Raw genomic sequence first — 15,319 nt, forward strand, 5'->3', positions numbered from 1 at the left:
CACCAGAACTGGAAGGCCTGAACAGTGAACAAAAGGAATCCATGTCTGACTTGCCCACTTCTCTTTGTAGCCAGCATGCTGTTTCAGAAGTTCCTCAAAGCCTGAGCAAGTTTTATGCTGGCTTGAAGGAGGCTTACCCAAAAAAGAAAAAGTTTGTCAGCCAAGACATTCACGTCAACACAATAAACCTGTTCCTCTGTGTTGCTTTTTTATGTATAAGTAAAGAAGCAGATGGTGATCTGGATTCAGCTAATGAGTGTGAAGATACATCAGGATATGATAGTACAGCCAGTGAGCCATTAGGCCACAAATTACCATATCTGTCCCTGGAAAGCCTTACTTTGCCCTCTCTGGAACATATTCATAGGGCTGCAGATATTTGGTCCATGTGTCGTTGCATCTATTTGTATAGTTCAGTTTTCCAGAGACAGTTCCACAGACTTGGAGGCTTTGAAGCATGCCAGAGATTACTAATCCTGATAATTCAGAAACTTGCAAAAAATAAGGAAAAGGAGCAAGAAAAGAGGGAGAGAGTATTGAGTGAAAGCAGCAGAAGTTCACATGGGAGTCCTCGAACTGAGCTTCTCTGCAAGGATGACTCTGTTCAGCTGGCTAAAAGCAGAGAGGTGACGCAATTGGAGCTTGATAATTCTGGCAGTCCTGCTGGTGCTGAGCAGCTGGTGCCTGACTCTGGCTCCTGTGACAGCCCTGTGAGTATGGAACACGCTTTGGGTACTTCAGTTGCCAATCTTGAGGGGATAAGGACTTCTGCAAGAGAAGAGACTGAGTGGGCACTCCAAGGTATCAGGCTTCTAGAAGCTCTGCTGACCATCTGCCTACACAGTGCAAGCACCATGCAGCAGAAGACAGAAGTGGAGATGTTTCACCAGGTACTGTGCAACTTTCTCTACCTTCCTTTGCTCCTATTTGTTTCATATTATTTTAAGAGTAATCTAGTGAAAAGTTCTTCTAGGGAAGTAAAAACTTTATGCAGTTTTTATGGTACCATATTTTGTATAGTACTGAAAGTGTACAGTTAAATAATAAGCTTAGTAGTCAGAATAGTGGTCTGCTTAAGTAGTACTCTTTTCAGAAAGAGTATTCAGTGGAGAATAAAAGAGTATTTCAGTGTGTGAAAGGGATGCTGCAGGAAAGCTGTGTAGGCAAGATGTGACCTCTGTACCTAGTGACTCATGTTTTTTTTTTGAGGATGGTTCTGAGCAGAGCGTGGTGCTTGAGAAAAAACTACTGAAGAGCACAGATACTGAAAGGACACCTGAAAAAATTATTCCTTAAGCCTTAGAGGTGGAATAATTCAGTATTCCACAAGAAGTTGTTAATTCACAGAAGACACCTTCATTTTTCTTTAATGTTTAATTACTGTCTTGAATTTTACTTGACAATTTATTGCAAAGCAGGAGGTATTAAGTGTAGGAAAGACCTGGAAACTGGAGTTCTGTCTTGAACATTCACTGTTTTTATGATCTTGGACATGTCACACTCTGTCAACTGTTAGTAATGTGGTGTGGTTTGAATGCACAGCGTACCTGAAGCAGTTTCAAAAATGTTTATTTTTGAAACAGCACTTTCACCTGCAAATTTTAGATAGTAGCATTTTGCCAGATTTTTTCAGTGTGCAGGTTCAAATTAAATCTGTCATGACATATAGGATGAATCTTTCTTATTTCAAGAGACTGGATGAAATCTGGTGGTTTTAGATGAGAAGTCAGATTAGTGTAGGTCGAAGGAGAAACTCTTAAATGAAAGGGCTAGACTATTTCTTTTAGCTTGAAATAGTAACATGAATCAAAATGTTTTTTTCCCCCAAAACACAGAATACCTGTGTGGATGATATCTTACTTGAAATAAGAGAGCAGCTTGCTCAGTCAAAAGTGATAGAAACTGACTTGGCAAAGCCTCTCTTTGATTCACTGCTTCGTGTTGCGTTGGGCACTTTTTCTGCTGATCTGGATCATTCTGAAGAAAAAATTGAAAAGGTATGAAACACCAGCTAAACAGTCTCAGTCTGAATAATGCAAGATTTTCTCAGATTTTTTCTCTGGGTCTTTTTAAACCTGGTAGGAAATGTTTAGATGTATTTGACTATTGTGACAGTTGAAGGTGAAGTCTCTGCTTCTCATACCAAAGTGGAATGCTGTTTATTGATATGATCCCCACAACTACTGCTCAGAAATGAGTCCTGCTTTTTCATCTCACAACAGTGTGATGAACTCTTAAAGGAAGGGCTTCAAATGGGAATGTTGAGTGACCTTAGTGGCTGTAGACATCTTCACCTCTTCACCTTTGAGTGAATGTCAAGGTGCATGCTGATGGTGAAAGTGATTTAGAAACAGTTTTAATTCTGCTTCCTGAAACTTTGATCAGGTAGTTAGTAATAAAAATCCCTCTTTGCAGATTGAGTTTTTTACAAAATAATGAAGTATTTTTAACATATATCAGGTTTCTTGGAAGTGTATGATTAATTTGTTTCTTTCCCCAGTGGGCTTGGAGAAAATAGGCATTTGGACGGTTCTAAATTGTTTGCTTTTCTGATCCAAAGATATTTTTTCTGACTGATGACAGTCTATTTGGTTATATTGTACAGACCCATTACATTGAGAAGGAGGCTGTGTCACAACCCGGAGAAATTTCTGAAGAAACTGAAGAATCACAATGCTGTAGTCTTAAACTTGTTGCTGAAGAGGAAGGATATGAAGCAGATAGTGAAAGTAATCCTGATGATAGTGAAACCAAGAATGAAGGTAAATGGCAACTTTCTGAATATACAAAGCTGTCTTTTTGATATAGCGAAGCTTGTTTGTCTTTTGAGATGTACCAAAACTTCCAGTAGGATGGAGTTACAAACGGAGAGATAAGTATTCTTACTGAGTGTTACAGAAATTGTTCTGTCTTGGTTGTTTTGGTATATGTGACTCTTGCTCTAAAGTCATGTTGCTCAAGTGTGTTATTGTGATCTAGAAACTCCAGAGATATGTACCAGTAGTTTTTTTTGAAAAACAGTGCTCAAATTTTTTCTTTAGGATTGTAACTATCTGGTGACAATTAAATAGTCTAATTATGTTATAGAATACTAGATTGAAAGGGACCCCAAGGATCATCTGGTCCGACCTTTTTTCACAAAAGCACAATCTAGACAAGGTAGCCTGGCACCTTGTCCATCTGAATCTAAAGTACCCAAAGTGCCACTTCTCTGGGGAGATATTTTCCAGTGTCTGATTTGTCATTAGGGAAAACTTTCTCATTGTGTCTATGTGGAATTTCCCCAGAAGTAATATGTAGCTGTTACCCTTTGCTTTGTCCATGTGACTTCTTGTAAAAAAGGAGTCTACCTTCTTTGTAGACAGCTTTTAAATGCTGATAAGATGTCCTCTAAGCTGCCTTTTCTCAAGGCTGAGCAAGCCCAGTTCTCTCAACCTTCCTTCCTGTCTTTTTTGTGTAGTGGGGACATAACCAAACACAGCAATCCAGATGTGGCCTGACAAGCACTGAATAGAGTGGGATAAAGGTTTTTTTAACCCTGTTGATGATGTCCTTGTTGATGCAGCCCAGCATCCCAATGGCTTTCCTTGCCACAGCAGCACACGTTCACTCATGCTGAGCTTGCTGCCCACTGGACCCCAGCTCTTCAGCCAAGCAGATCCCAGTCTGTGCTGCACTCCTGGATTCTGTGTTCCCATGTGAACATTACATTTGTTGAACTTCATAAAGCTCTTGTTAGCCCACTCTTACAGCCTATCCAGGTCTTCCTGCAGGGTGGCTCTCCCTTCCCAAGAGCCCACTTCCCCACTCAGTTTGGTATCATTGGCAAACTCCATCAGGGTGGATTGATCCCATCACCCGGATCACTCATGAAGATATTGAACACCATTGGGCCCAATATCAATCCCTGGGGACCCCACTTGTGACAGTGTCCAGTTTAAAAAGGATTTACCACCCCCTCTGGGTGCAGCCAGGCAGTCAGTGCCCACCCACTGCACAGACCCCTTGTCTCCACCCTAATGCAACACTTTATCTGGGAGGAGCCTGTGGGAAACTTTGGAAAGCCTTGGAGAAATCCAGGTAGACATCCACTGCTCATTCCATATCAACCCAGCAGGTTTCTGGCTTGTGGAAGGCAATCAGATTTGTCAAGCACTATTTGGCTTTTCCCAATCACATGCTTCATTTGACTTGATAGCCCCCTTGTTATACAACATATCTCATTATTCTAAACAATTGATGTGCACATATCTTGCTGTATTCTGTTTGTGTAATTAATTTTAAACATGAATTTGCTTTAATTTTTTTCCTTTGTGCTGAGCACAGCTGGGTGCTTATATTCTGGTGTGAGATCAGCATGAGCAGCAACAGCCTTTAATAGAGCTGCATCAAACTGCTGTTGTTTACCTGCGTGACTAGGCTTTATCAGTAGATTTATAATATTTTAAAAGCATTTCTGAATTAAAAAGTTAATCTGAAAAACTTCCATGATACACTTGCATGTAACATGTGTCTGTACCAAATAATTTTAAATAATGTATTTTAAAGTCTCTCCAAAATGTAACGGGGAGGCTTACATGTTTGGGGTTTTTTCTTTGATTATCATGCAGCTATTCTGTCATGTGCATTTTCAGAGTTAAATAACAAATTGCTTCATCCAGTCTTTTAATATGAAATTATTTAAATTTGTCTCCTTTCTTGGCAAGCTCAAAGTTTGTGTAGAAGCTTGGGGCTCTGTTGCAATGATTTTACTGTTGTGTTTCATGAACTGCATATTTTGCCATTTCTGTATGTGTCCAATTCCCAGGAAATGAAGCCAGATAGTTTAAGACTATGTAATGGGAGAAACTGCACCCTTGCCCTTCTGTGTTGGCAGGAAAATAGAAAAATCTGAAGCAGAATATAAAACTATGCTAATCTCTGAAAATTGCTTATAACCTAGTGATTATTTTTGTTTTGTACCTGTGAGAAGGTTGGAGATATGTCCTTGGATGTTCTGCTTAAATATGCAAACTGTATTCAGCTGAGTAAGTTTCAGTAAGACACATGTGGTTTCTTTTTAGGAGCAGACACAAAGGCAGAACCAGGATGTACTGGTGCTTCGAGTTATTTTAATGGCCTGGCTGAAAACATCAATCAAGGAGAATTAATGTATCCTGAAATTTGCATGTTAGAATTAAACTTGCTCTCAGCTGGTAATGCAAGTTTAGATGTGCTTGCTCATGTATTCCAAAGCTGCCTGAATATCATCAATCAGAAGGAGAAAAATGCCGCTGTCCTTATAGAACAGGTAAAAATGTTATTAACAGAGGCGGCAGTTTAGCAGTTGTGTATTTTTAATTTTATCATACCTAATAGAGTAATCTTGAATATTCTCACTTTTTATGGGATTTTATAAGATGTGAAGCAGTGTAAATGACTGATATTGTCAACTGCATTGCATTTAAGTTACCAGGAGCTAAGTAATTTATTGAAAGGTATCTGTCCTACAAAGCTTTTGAGTTTTTCAGGTGTCTTTCTTTTATCAAGACTGTTCAATCCCTACAGATAGATTTTATGATTGTCAGGGCCTTAAGGAAAAAAGGGCAGATATCTGCTTGTATGTATGTATATGTAAGCATTCTAAACTTTTTATTGAATATGTACTTTTACAAACTGTGAATCATGTACCTGAAAAATATTCCAGGCTTTTTCTTCATAACTTTGTATTAGAAGTTAGTTGTGCAAATGGTCATGCCCTCATGATCCTTTGGAGTTTCTTTTAGTTACCTTTTTTAACAACTAAATTGAGTATCCTTCCTGCAAAAGATAATGATTTGACATTCAAAGTCTCTCTTCTGCAACTGAACTGTACAGAACACAAAAGATTGTTCATTGGCAAATATAAAAACAGTCCATAATTTCAAATAATCTAAATTGTCATTAAAATCAATAGCATGCAGGAATTGATTAGAAGAATTTATTTCTTAGTTCTTTGAGCTGGAGGATATTCTTCAGATATTCATTTTACCTATTCTTTTGTACAGGGAGCTGTTAAACACCTTTTGGGAGGATTTCTGAATATATTGACACAAACAGAATCTAGTTTTCATGGTGAGTTAAAGGTCCAAGTAACTTAAATATTGGTTTTTAAAATCTAATGTATACACAGTCAAACAGTGCAAATGCAAAATTGACAAAGGAAATTCATTGGCGTGTGAATTTATGCAGCTGCTTTTTTAACTTTCAAGAAAGTTTAGTGTAAATATAGGGTTATTTCTGAGTTAGTGGAAATAAAGAAATACTGGCAAGATGTGAAAATGACAATTGAAACTGTAAACACTAGTGTGACAGTGTTAAACACTGCTGGGAAAAAATAGCAGCTGATGAATTCTCATTCCATCACAATGTAAGCCTGTATTTCCAATTTCTTTGTAACCCAGATCTTGATGAGGCCTTGAATTTTATTTCTAACTGGAAAGCAGCTAGCTAATCCAAGAATGTGGAAGCAGATGAAATGTTTGCCCTAAGGTAGATTCATGTATTGAGGGTGCTTCACAACAGGAGGTGATGTAAACCCATCCCAGGACTTGGATCCATGGTGGCTTTGTGGGGAGAGCCTTTGCCAGGCAGACACTTGGTTCTCAGACTTTCACTCTATTTTGCAGACCTGGGACAAAATTTAGCATAGCACTGATTGATTCAATAAAATTTTGAATTATAGTGTCAGGAAGTACTGTTGGACCTCTTTAGAATTCATCTTGTAATTTTTATTGGTTCCTTAATCTGAAATGGTTTTGAAAAACACTTTAAATTCCAAATTAATCTTTCCTCATAATAGTATAGAATATGAGTCTTTAAGACTTAAAAAATCCATTTCAACAATATTATTGTCTCCTTATTTTTAGCATGTCAGATGGTGCTGGTAGATCTGCTGATTTCCTTGATGAGTTCACAGACTTGTTCAGAAGAGCTAACTCTTCTTCTGAGGATATTTTTGGAGAAGACACCTTGTACGGTATGTATGGAGTAACACAGCAAAATTGAGAGGTCTAATGAGAAAAATGAAGCAAAAAGAAAATCCTTTTGTGTCCAAGAATTTGGGGAAATAAGGAGATGCACAGCAATGTTTGAACTGATTGGAGAAAATAAAATTTGGTTCTAGAAATAGTTCCTTCTCAAAACTGGAAAAGGAAAGAAGAAATGTGAAGAGAAGAGTTTTGAAGGGTGTGTTGGTCCTGGAAACTCTCTTCAGCACAAGAAACCAAGAATCCTCTCAAGGAGACTAACATTGTGGTTATGGATGACAAAACAATAATACTGTAAAATTAGAAGCAATTCCTTTAAAGTTACGAGGCATCTCACTATTTTGAGAATGCTTTAGCAGCAGGAATTACTTTCAAATGTGTCCTGTGTTGGTTGGTGGGATGCTGGAATCTACTGCTTGTGTGGGATATAGTGCTGAAACCAAACTCTGTTGGTTTCTGTGGGAGTCTGTAGAAAAATAAATGGAAGAAAAGAAAAAAAAATTACTGGGCAGTGTGAAATAATACCAAACCAAACAAAAGAGTCACAAGTCAATTTTTCAATGCTCGTGTGTAATTATCAGCCAAATAACAAGAGAAACTTCTTGGCTTAAGGGCTCAGCTAGTTTTGTTACTGGATATGCAATAACAAAGTCATGGCCTGTGTGTGCTTTCTTAAGCAGCTTCAAAACACAGGGAAAAGGTGATGTCTTTTTATGCTGCACATAACAGGAGTGAGATAAGACTGTGCAATGACCACCTGCTGCATTTCAGCTGATTTCTAAGCATGGTAACTTGTTGGGCCACGGTCTGTTGAAGCTGCTACCTGATGCTTTGCCAATGTGTGTAGGTTTGGATATACAAACTCGCTTCTCTTGGAAAAACATGACTCCAAGTTTAAATGAGGAGTAGGCTTCTATTTAGTTGCACGATACTTGACTACATGGTGTAAACAGTTTATTTTTTCTTCTCATTTATTTGTTTTATTTCTTCTAGGAGGTACTACTCAAGGGTGTATTGAAGATTGTAGACACTAATATTTATATGAATCCATTACAATACCTTGCCTTTCCTTTGCTGAATGGCACAAATTTGAGCAGCAATTCCTCACAAAAATGTGCTGGCACTTCTAACAATAAAAGTGCTGGACTACTAAAAAGAGCAAAATTGTCACAGAGTAAGAAAGAGGCAGATGGTGAAACCTTGAGTCACCAGCTACTTTCTTCTTGGCATGTAGCCCCAATTCACTTGCCTTTAGTTGGGCAAAATTGTTGGCCACACATGTCTGATGGCTTCAGTGTCTCCCTGTGGTTTCGTCTGGAGTATGCTCATGAAGCAGAAAATTCAACAGAAAAGGGGAAAAAACTCAAGAGGAGAAGCAGACTCATAGCTGTAAGAGAGAACAGTTTTGACAGCACAGGTGAGGATATAGTAGTTTGTTTTTATTTAGGTAGCACTGAAGGATTCTGGTTACAAATATTCCAATCTATGTACTGTATACAAAAGTTTGAAATTTTATGATCGATATTGAACAGCAGTGGTAGTATTTCTGATTTTTTTATGACTACTGTACTATATACTTAGAGATACAACATTTCCAACCCTAGTTCTTGAATTAGATTAATGCCTGCTTCCTTAGAAATATAGTATTCTCATTGAATTTGTAACTTCAGTAACATTTATGCTACTTCATGTTATGATGAAAATCATAAATGCTGCAGCTGTAGTTACAGAAAACAGCTGCTCGAGTTTATTTGATTTCATGTATTGATAATCAAGCCTCAGGCTGACTCAGTATAACTCCTCTTAACTTTCCTTGTGTGTGCACCATGTAAATACCAACAGATGTAAAATAATTTTCTGTTTGTACTTTTGTAGGGACTCAACTGCTCTCAAACTGTTCTAAGCAGAATCTTTTGGATTATAATTTGTAAAGGGAAAATTCCTTATTTAAAATGTGTTCCATTCACAACACTTGGAATACCTTTACTCTTTTTTCCTTCTTTTTGTATTTAAATAGAAGGAGGGAAAACCCAACCCTGAACCTTGAAAATCACTAGAGTCGCTTTTGTTAGGTCTGTGCTTTTGCTTGGTGAAGTAAGAATACTGATCATGCTTAAAGGGTAGCATGATTTGTGAAGAAAAATCTGAAGATTTCTTGGTGCACGCTGATAGTTCAACATAGGAATTTAATCTGATATGTCAAATGCATCATTGTTAGAGTGTATTCAGCTCAGTGGATTTATATGTTGCAAACATATAAAGTGCTGAGTTAGTGTTAAGTTCCTCTATTTGTGTTTGAGACCTACGTTTGTAAAGAGAATCAAGCTTATTAGTCAACCCACTTAAGAAAACCAAACCACCTCAACGAAACAAAAAACAGTTCTATGCAGTACCTGAAGGGTTTCTTTTCACACTTGATACATGATGTGAAAGGCATTGTTGTTGTATGATATTGTAATTGCAACGTGTTTAAATTTCTAGAAGAAACAAAGTCTATAGGAATGGAATATGTAACCCTGGGAGACAAACTTGTTGAAGATGGCTGTATTCACATCATCTCACTGGGTTCCAAAGCTCTGATGATACAAGTTTGGGCAGACATGAACACTGGAGCATTCATTTTTCGGTATGGTGTATTAGTCCAGAAACAGTCCTGTGGACGTATTGTGTTGTTACCTGTAGTAGCAACTTGCAGAGAGTACTGGTGGAGAGTAGAGAACTAATTTCTATGGTAGAGACATCTTGCACACATAGAGTAAGTGTGTTGGATACAGATCTATAGATTTATCAGCTTCAATTGTTAAGCTCTGGTCTTGCATGTTTCATGTAGTCATTTATAAATAACTGCCCACAAAGTAGCAATTCAAGTTCTAATGAAATGACTCAATAAATGTGAGAAGATGGAAAAGATTTTTGCAGCTGTAGGTTTTCACACCTCAGCTGTGAAAATTGCTGCTGTGTAATACTTACTGGGACAGTCTTGGTTTTAATCTTCTGAGCACATTTTAGCTCTAATTTAGTTCTCATAAATAATCCTTAAGTATCATTGAAATGTGTTTAAAACTGCAATTTTAGAACACTTTATTTCCGTGTTCAAAGCACCTGCATTTTTTCAGTAAATTGAGTTCAACTTTTCTCTAAAATAGAGGTATTTTTATCTTAAATGTAAGCAGATTTATGCAGACAAGTTAAATAATAAAGGTGAAAGTGTTGCGATGATTTCCCTATCTTATGTTGAGTACTCTAAAAATAGAACTGTGATCCAGAAAATTACCTGTCAAAGTTAAGGAACACAATCTCAAATTAACTGATGTCAAAATGTGCAGATTTGGGCTTAAAATGAGAATATGAAAACACACACCCTCATTTTTTCTTTTTTGTTGTTTACATAGTATGTGCATGGATCCAAATGACGAGATGAAAGCTGGTCTGCTGGCACAGGCTGAATCTCCAGGGAATGTTTTCCCTGTGGGCAGGTGGCAGCATTTGGCATTAAAATACCTGCAGAAGCCAGAAGGCAAGAAAAATTTCCATGGAAAGCTGTTGCTCTGGGTTTCTGGTCAGAGGTAAAGAACACATTAGTTGTACCTAGATATTTATCTTTTTTTAAAGATGTTTTCTGTAAAGAAAACATTGCATTATTTTGGTGCAAGCTGCAGTTAAGGTTGAGTAATCTTCTAGTAGGATAGGAGAGGGAGTATGTTACACTGTTAGGAATTCTTTAGAATATTAGAGATATCCAGAATATTCATGGATTACTTTGAGAATTGTCAGTTTATACCATGGACCAGTGCAGACATTAGTTTTTCTTCATCACAAATAAGTGAAAGAGGCAAGTACTACAAGATTTTGAGCAAGATCCAAAGTAAGCTATGGCATGAAGTTATCAGTAGGCATAATGTATCTGGTTGAATCCAAATTAGGGAGGTGTAAGTCAGGCAATACTGTTGGAAGTATTAAGAGGAAGTAAGGAATTAAGAGGAGTAGGAGAAAAGGCAGTCACTTTGTTCCACTGAGAAAAATGAGTAGGGAAGAAAAAAAAATATTTCAGACAAGAACTGATGATGAGAAGTACTATTTCCACTGCCAAGTTGAGGTCCATGCTCCGAAATGAGGTACCTGATACTACTTGAGTGAGCCTGTGCCTGCATGAATTATTCACTCGTTAGAGAAATAGGAATTTATTAAATATCACAGTCTTTAGCCTTTCTTCCTAAAGTCCAATCTGTGAAGGCTATGTTATGTCTGTGCATGCTGGTATTCAATAAAGTTCAAATATGGAGATATAGGGGAAAGCTAAAAATAATAGTGTTCTCCCCATGTGTAGTTGTTGAGGCCTCTCTATATATAGATTTAGTTGCTAGTTTGCTAATAGTTAGGCTCTTTCAGAAAGCTTTGAATTACCTTTACAGTCCAATCAGTCTGTTTATGTAAAGGCACATAAAGCTAATTGGATGCTTTCTGAAAGCATCGGGCTTATTGCCTGTGGCTGTGCAGCTCACCAGTTCTGACAATGTTCCCTGGTCCAAGCAAATCCTCAACATTGTGTTTTCCAGCCTTTGGGAGCCACAGTTTTCATGAGGTGCATTAGTATGCTCAAAGGACTTTGACTTGTTAGGAATAGTAGAAATGATTGAAAAATTGTGGTGTTTTAGAAGTGTGTAGAGTGTTACATACCATTTCCTCTTTGAGGTCAGAGGAAAGAAGGAAGGTATTTCAGAGCTAGGAAAACCTGATTTCATGGAGACCCTAGCTGGGACTCTATTAATCTGTTCTGTGCAATATTGGAATGCATATATCTTATGTTACTGAGTGTTAGGTGCCTGGATGTTGAAGAGGACTTCAGTAATTTATTGTTGATGACAGCATGGCTTCTTACCTACTGAATATTAAAATTAATTTTAAACCTCAGCTGAATATTTAGGTAGCAATTTTGACCAGTTCTTAATATTTCAACTTGTTTGTTTATATGTGTTTTTAGGCAATGTGAGATTAATTTAGATTTTGCACTACCAAGGAAAACAAGCTTATCGTCTGACAGCAACAAAACATTTTGCATGATTGGCCATTGCACATCATCCCAAGAAGATCTGCTTCGATTGTCGGGTAGATGGGATCTTGGAAATCTGCTTCTATTTAATGGTACTTTTGTATGCTTTTTCTTGAATAAGTGCTCATTTCCTCTTTCCCCTCCAAAACCAATTGCTTATTTTAATGTCTTTTTTAACATGCCAAGTTTTTACAGTAAAAACAGCAATACACCCTTTAGGAGCATAATATATCAGGGAGAATGTAGGTAAATGTTTCAGTATTGGATACATCCTAATGTGTCCTTCTGCTATATTCTCTTGCTTTCTGTTTAATGCCATAATTGGCGAATTTCTTAGAATTTTTTAAAATAATACCTTGGAGTAGAGGATCGAGAGATATTTGTATTTGCTCTATTGTTTTTTTTTTCTTAAAGCACTCAGCCTCTCACCTGGAAATTTGATTTCACTTACCTGCTGCTAACCTGCTAGCTTCAAATTGCATAAAGCATATTAAAAAGCTAACAAAATCTGAACCACTGAATGCTTGGAGTTAAGCAAGCTTATTTCTGGAACTTGTAGTGATACTTTAGAGATTTCTTTAGATGTACAATTCTCCTCCTTCCTTGGGAAGTCTTATCTAGTACTTCTGGCTGTTTGCTTAATGCTGAAGGCTGGAACCTTGCTGCTTTGTCACCTGGCATTTCAGATGATGTGGCCCAGTCAGGACTGCTCCACAAGTGAGATCAGTTTGCCCAGGATGTGTCGTGCATGCAGGTCCTGTGTGTGCAGATGTGCATTTGTGGGCCATAGGTGAGAAACTTGTCATCAATGTGACCTGTAGAATGTACATGATCTGGTTGCCACCTGCCTGCCACCTGCATAACTGATGTATCCAGAGAGCACTGGATTTGCTGCTGTACAGTTGTCATGCATCCAGAATCACACCTGAATCCTTCTGGATGCTTTTGAGTTTGTGTTCTCAGATCACAGATGACCCAAGATGTGCTGCCCAGAAAGGGGAGGAAGGTTTATTTGGTCTCCTACTTCCTATGGGTTTTTTTCCACTTCTATCAGTTGTAGTGAGCTGTTGTTGCATCCTGCTCAGTCACTGCCCAAGTCTCCAAGACAATGAAGCATTTTGTTGCTATCTGTAATCTTGCTATGCTTTGAAAGCTTTGAGGAGGCTTGGATAGATGACTTCTTAATTCTAAAAAGTGAAATTATTCAGAGATGTTGATCTTCAGTTCATGCAGGTAGTTTTACTGACTTGGTTTCAGTTGCCTTTGCACTGAATTAATGTGATGTGTCAGAATTCACTGATCTACTGTAGCTAATAGCAGTCATTAGGCTGCACTGATTGTTTCATCATCAGAGCCTAAAAAATCCAGTTGGTGACATTCTTAGTATATCAGCGGAGGTCCCCTCCCGAGGAAGGTGTGAATGTGGTCATTCAAAGAGAGAGATAAGGCAAACTGCTCACTTGACAAGGTAATCAGCCATACAGATGGTAATGGAAAACATCTTGCATGCAATCTTCAACATTAGTAAAGTCACCTATCCTATTAGCCAATGTATGAATTTTGCTTTATTGTATAGTAAAGAGTTAATAGATTTTTTTCTGGATTTTAGGTGCAAATATTGGACCAGAGGAAGCATTTTACTTATACACTTGTGGCCCAGACTTCACATCAGTAATGCCTTGTAAATATGGCAAAACATTGACTGACTGCTCAAAGTACATAAGTAAAGAGATTCTACAATGTGAACAAATTAAGGAGCTCTTCATGACAAAAAAGGAAGTGGATGTTGGGCCTCTAATTGTAAGTTTCTACTTAAAAATGGTCCCTAATCTTTTAGAACTGATTAAGAAAGTAGGAATGTGTTTCCTGCTGTTTCCCAAAGTGCTTAATTTGATCAAAACAGAGATGATCAAATCCTCGTCTCATTAAGATCGTTGTGGGGCTCTTCCTACTTATTTTAATGGGAGCTGACCTCCACACAGGGTGACCATTTCATCTTGCTTTAGGTTGGGTTCTGAAAATTTCTAGATGTTCTAGCATCTGTAACTTAAATCACACACATTAAATCGTTAATTCATGCACATTAAATCATAGTGGATAAACAGGTGCCTCCAAAAGCTTTAGGATGGATACATAGCTATTCCCTCCATTAGTGCAAAAGTAGCCAAGGCGTGCTAAATTAACCTTTTAAGATTAAAACTGAGAGAAGAAATGAGGATTTATCTGGCTTTAAGGAAGCAAAAGAATTAATCAAAATTCCTTGAAGGTTTTGGAGGAATTAAGTTTGCATCACGTTTGGCTGAAAAGTAATTTTCCAGCTGGGAGGTACTGCTTTTCTCATCTCTCCTGCCTGAAACAGCTCTGCCAGATGCAGGTGTAAATATACTTATTGCTAGCAGACCAATAAAATAAAACTTGCTTATCAGTCAAGCCTGCTATATTCTGGGAATTCATACACTAGTAATTCTTGCTGTATGAATTGTTCCCACTAGAGGGATTTTTCTGATTTCATTTTGTAGCTGTAGGCAAAGGCTCATTCTGTCTGGATGTGATCCCTGTAGACAATGGTACTAAATTTTGAGTAGGTTAAGAAGAAATAAATTGGATAAGAGCTTAACAAATCAGTCATGCAACTTATAAGCTTATTTTGCCTTAAGGAAAACCAGCTAGGCAGAGGGAAGAGCCCTGTGCTCAAGTGATAAATCGGTCTTTGCACTTTTCCATAGAGTGCAAGCTCCTTAAATGAAATTTTTTCTCTATTTCAAATAACCTTCCAAAAAAGATCATTTTACATTCTGTGAAAAAAAGCTACTTTCTATAGGAGCTTTGGTTTTGGTTTAAGTCTCTTCATTAATGAAACTTGTGTTGAGTTTCTCTTATGACAAAACTGATTAAAGAATAGAATTAAAACAAAAAGCTGGAGAAGATTTTAAAAAACACCAATATTTTGAACTTGCCATTTTAGAAAAGGAAAGTCTCCACTCAATACCTCTATATGCTCATTTTATTTTAAGTTTGTGCATAACTTTGTTTTTTATGCAAAACAGTTACGTAATTCTTCAGGTGATGAGAGGAGGATCCTTGGTGAAATTCCTTAGTGTTTTCTTAATTTTCTGTGCTTTAGCTATTGCATGCATTTGCTAAGATTTGGGAATCCTGCTGCATTTTAGTGTACATGCCTCCACATGCAACCTCAGTGCATGTTAATGGTTAAGTAGAAATGAACAGCCAAAGTTGTTACTACTTGCTGTTAGGTGACATT

At 37.5% G+C, this 15,319-nt stretch overlaps 1 protein-coding gene across 1 annotated transcript in view; it reads left to right on the forward strand.

The window, feature by feature from the left end:
- LYST (lysosomal trafficking regulator) overlaps window positions 1–15,319 on the forward strand; it is a 62,666-nt gene that overhangs the window by 8,498 nt on the left and 38,849 nt on the right. Inside the window, exons 6-16 of the mRNA XM_031058776.1 lie at window positions 1–890; window positions 1,836–1,997; window positions 2,606–2,762; window positions 5,064–5,290; window positions 6,027–6,093; window positions 6,888–6,997; window positions 8,001–8,424; window positions 9,489–9,633; window positions 10,400–10,573; window positions 11,989–12,149; window positions 13,667–13,857. The exon at window positions 1–890 is cut by the window's left edge and continues 16 nt beyond it. Coding sequence (XP_030914636.1) covers window positions 1–890; window positions 1,836–1,997; window positions 2,606–2,762; window positions 5,064–5,290; window positions 6,027–6,093; window positions 6,888–6,997; window positions 8,001–8,424; window positions 9,489–9,633; window positions 10,400–10,573; window positions 11,989–12,149; window positions 13,667–13,857 — 2,708 coding nt within the window. The remainder of the gene's footprint in view (window positions 891–1,835; window positions 1,998–2,605; window positions 2,763–5,063; window positions 5,291–6,026; window positions 6,094–6,887; window positions 6,998–8,000; window positions 8,425–9,488; window positions 9,634–10,399; window positions 10,574–11,988; window positions 12,150–13,666; window positions 13,858–15,319) is intronic.

Source organism: Geospiza fortis, unplaced genomic scaffold, assembly GCF_000277835.1.
Source record: "Geospiza fortis unplaced genomic scaffold, GeoFor_1.0 scaffold381, whole genome shotgun sequence".
In the NCBI taxonomy this organism is placed as follows: domain Eukaryota; kingdom Metazoa; phylum Chordata; class Aves; order Passeriformes; family Thraupidae; genus Geospiza; species Geospiza fortis.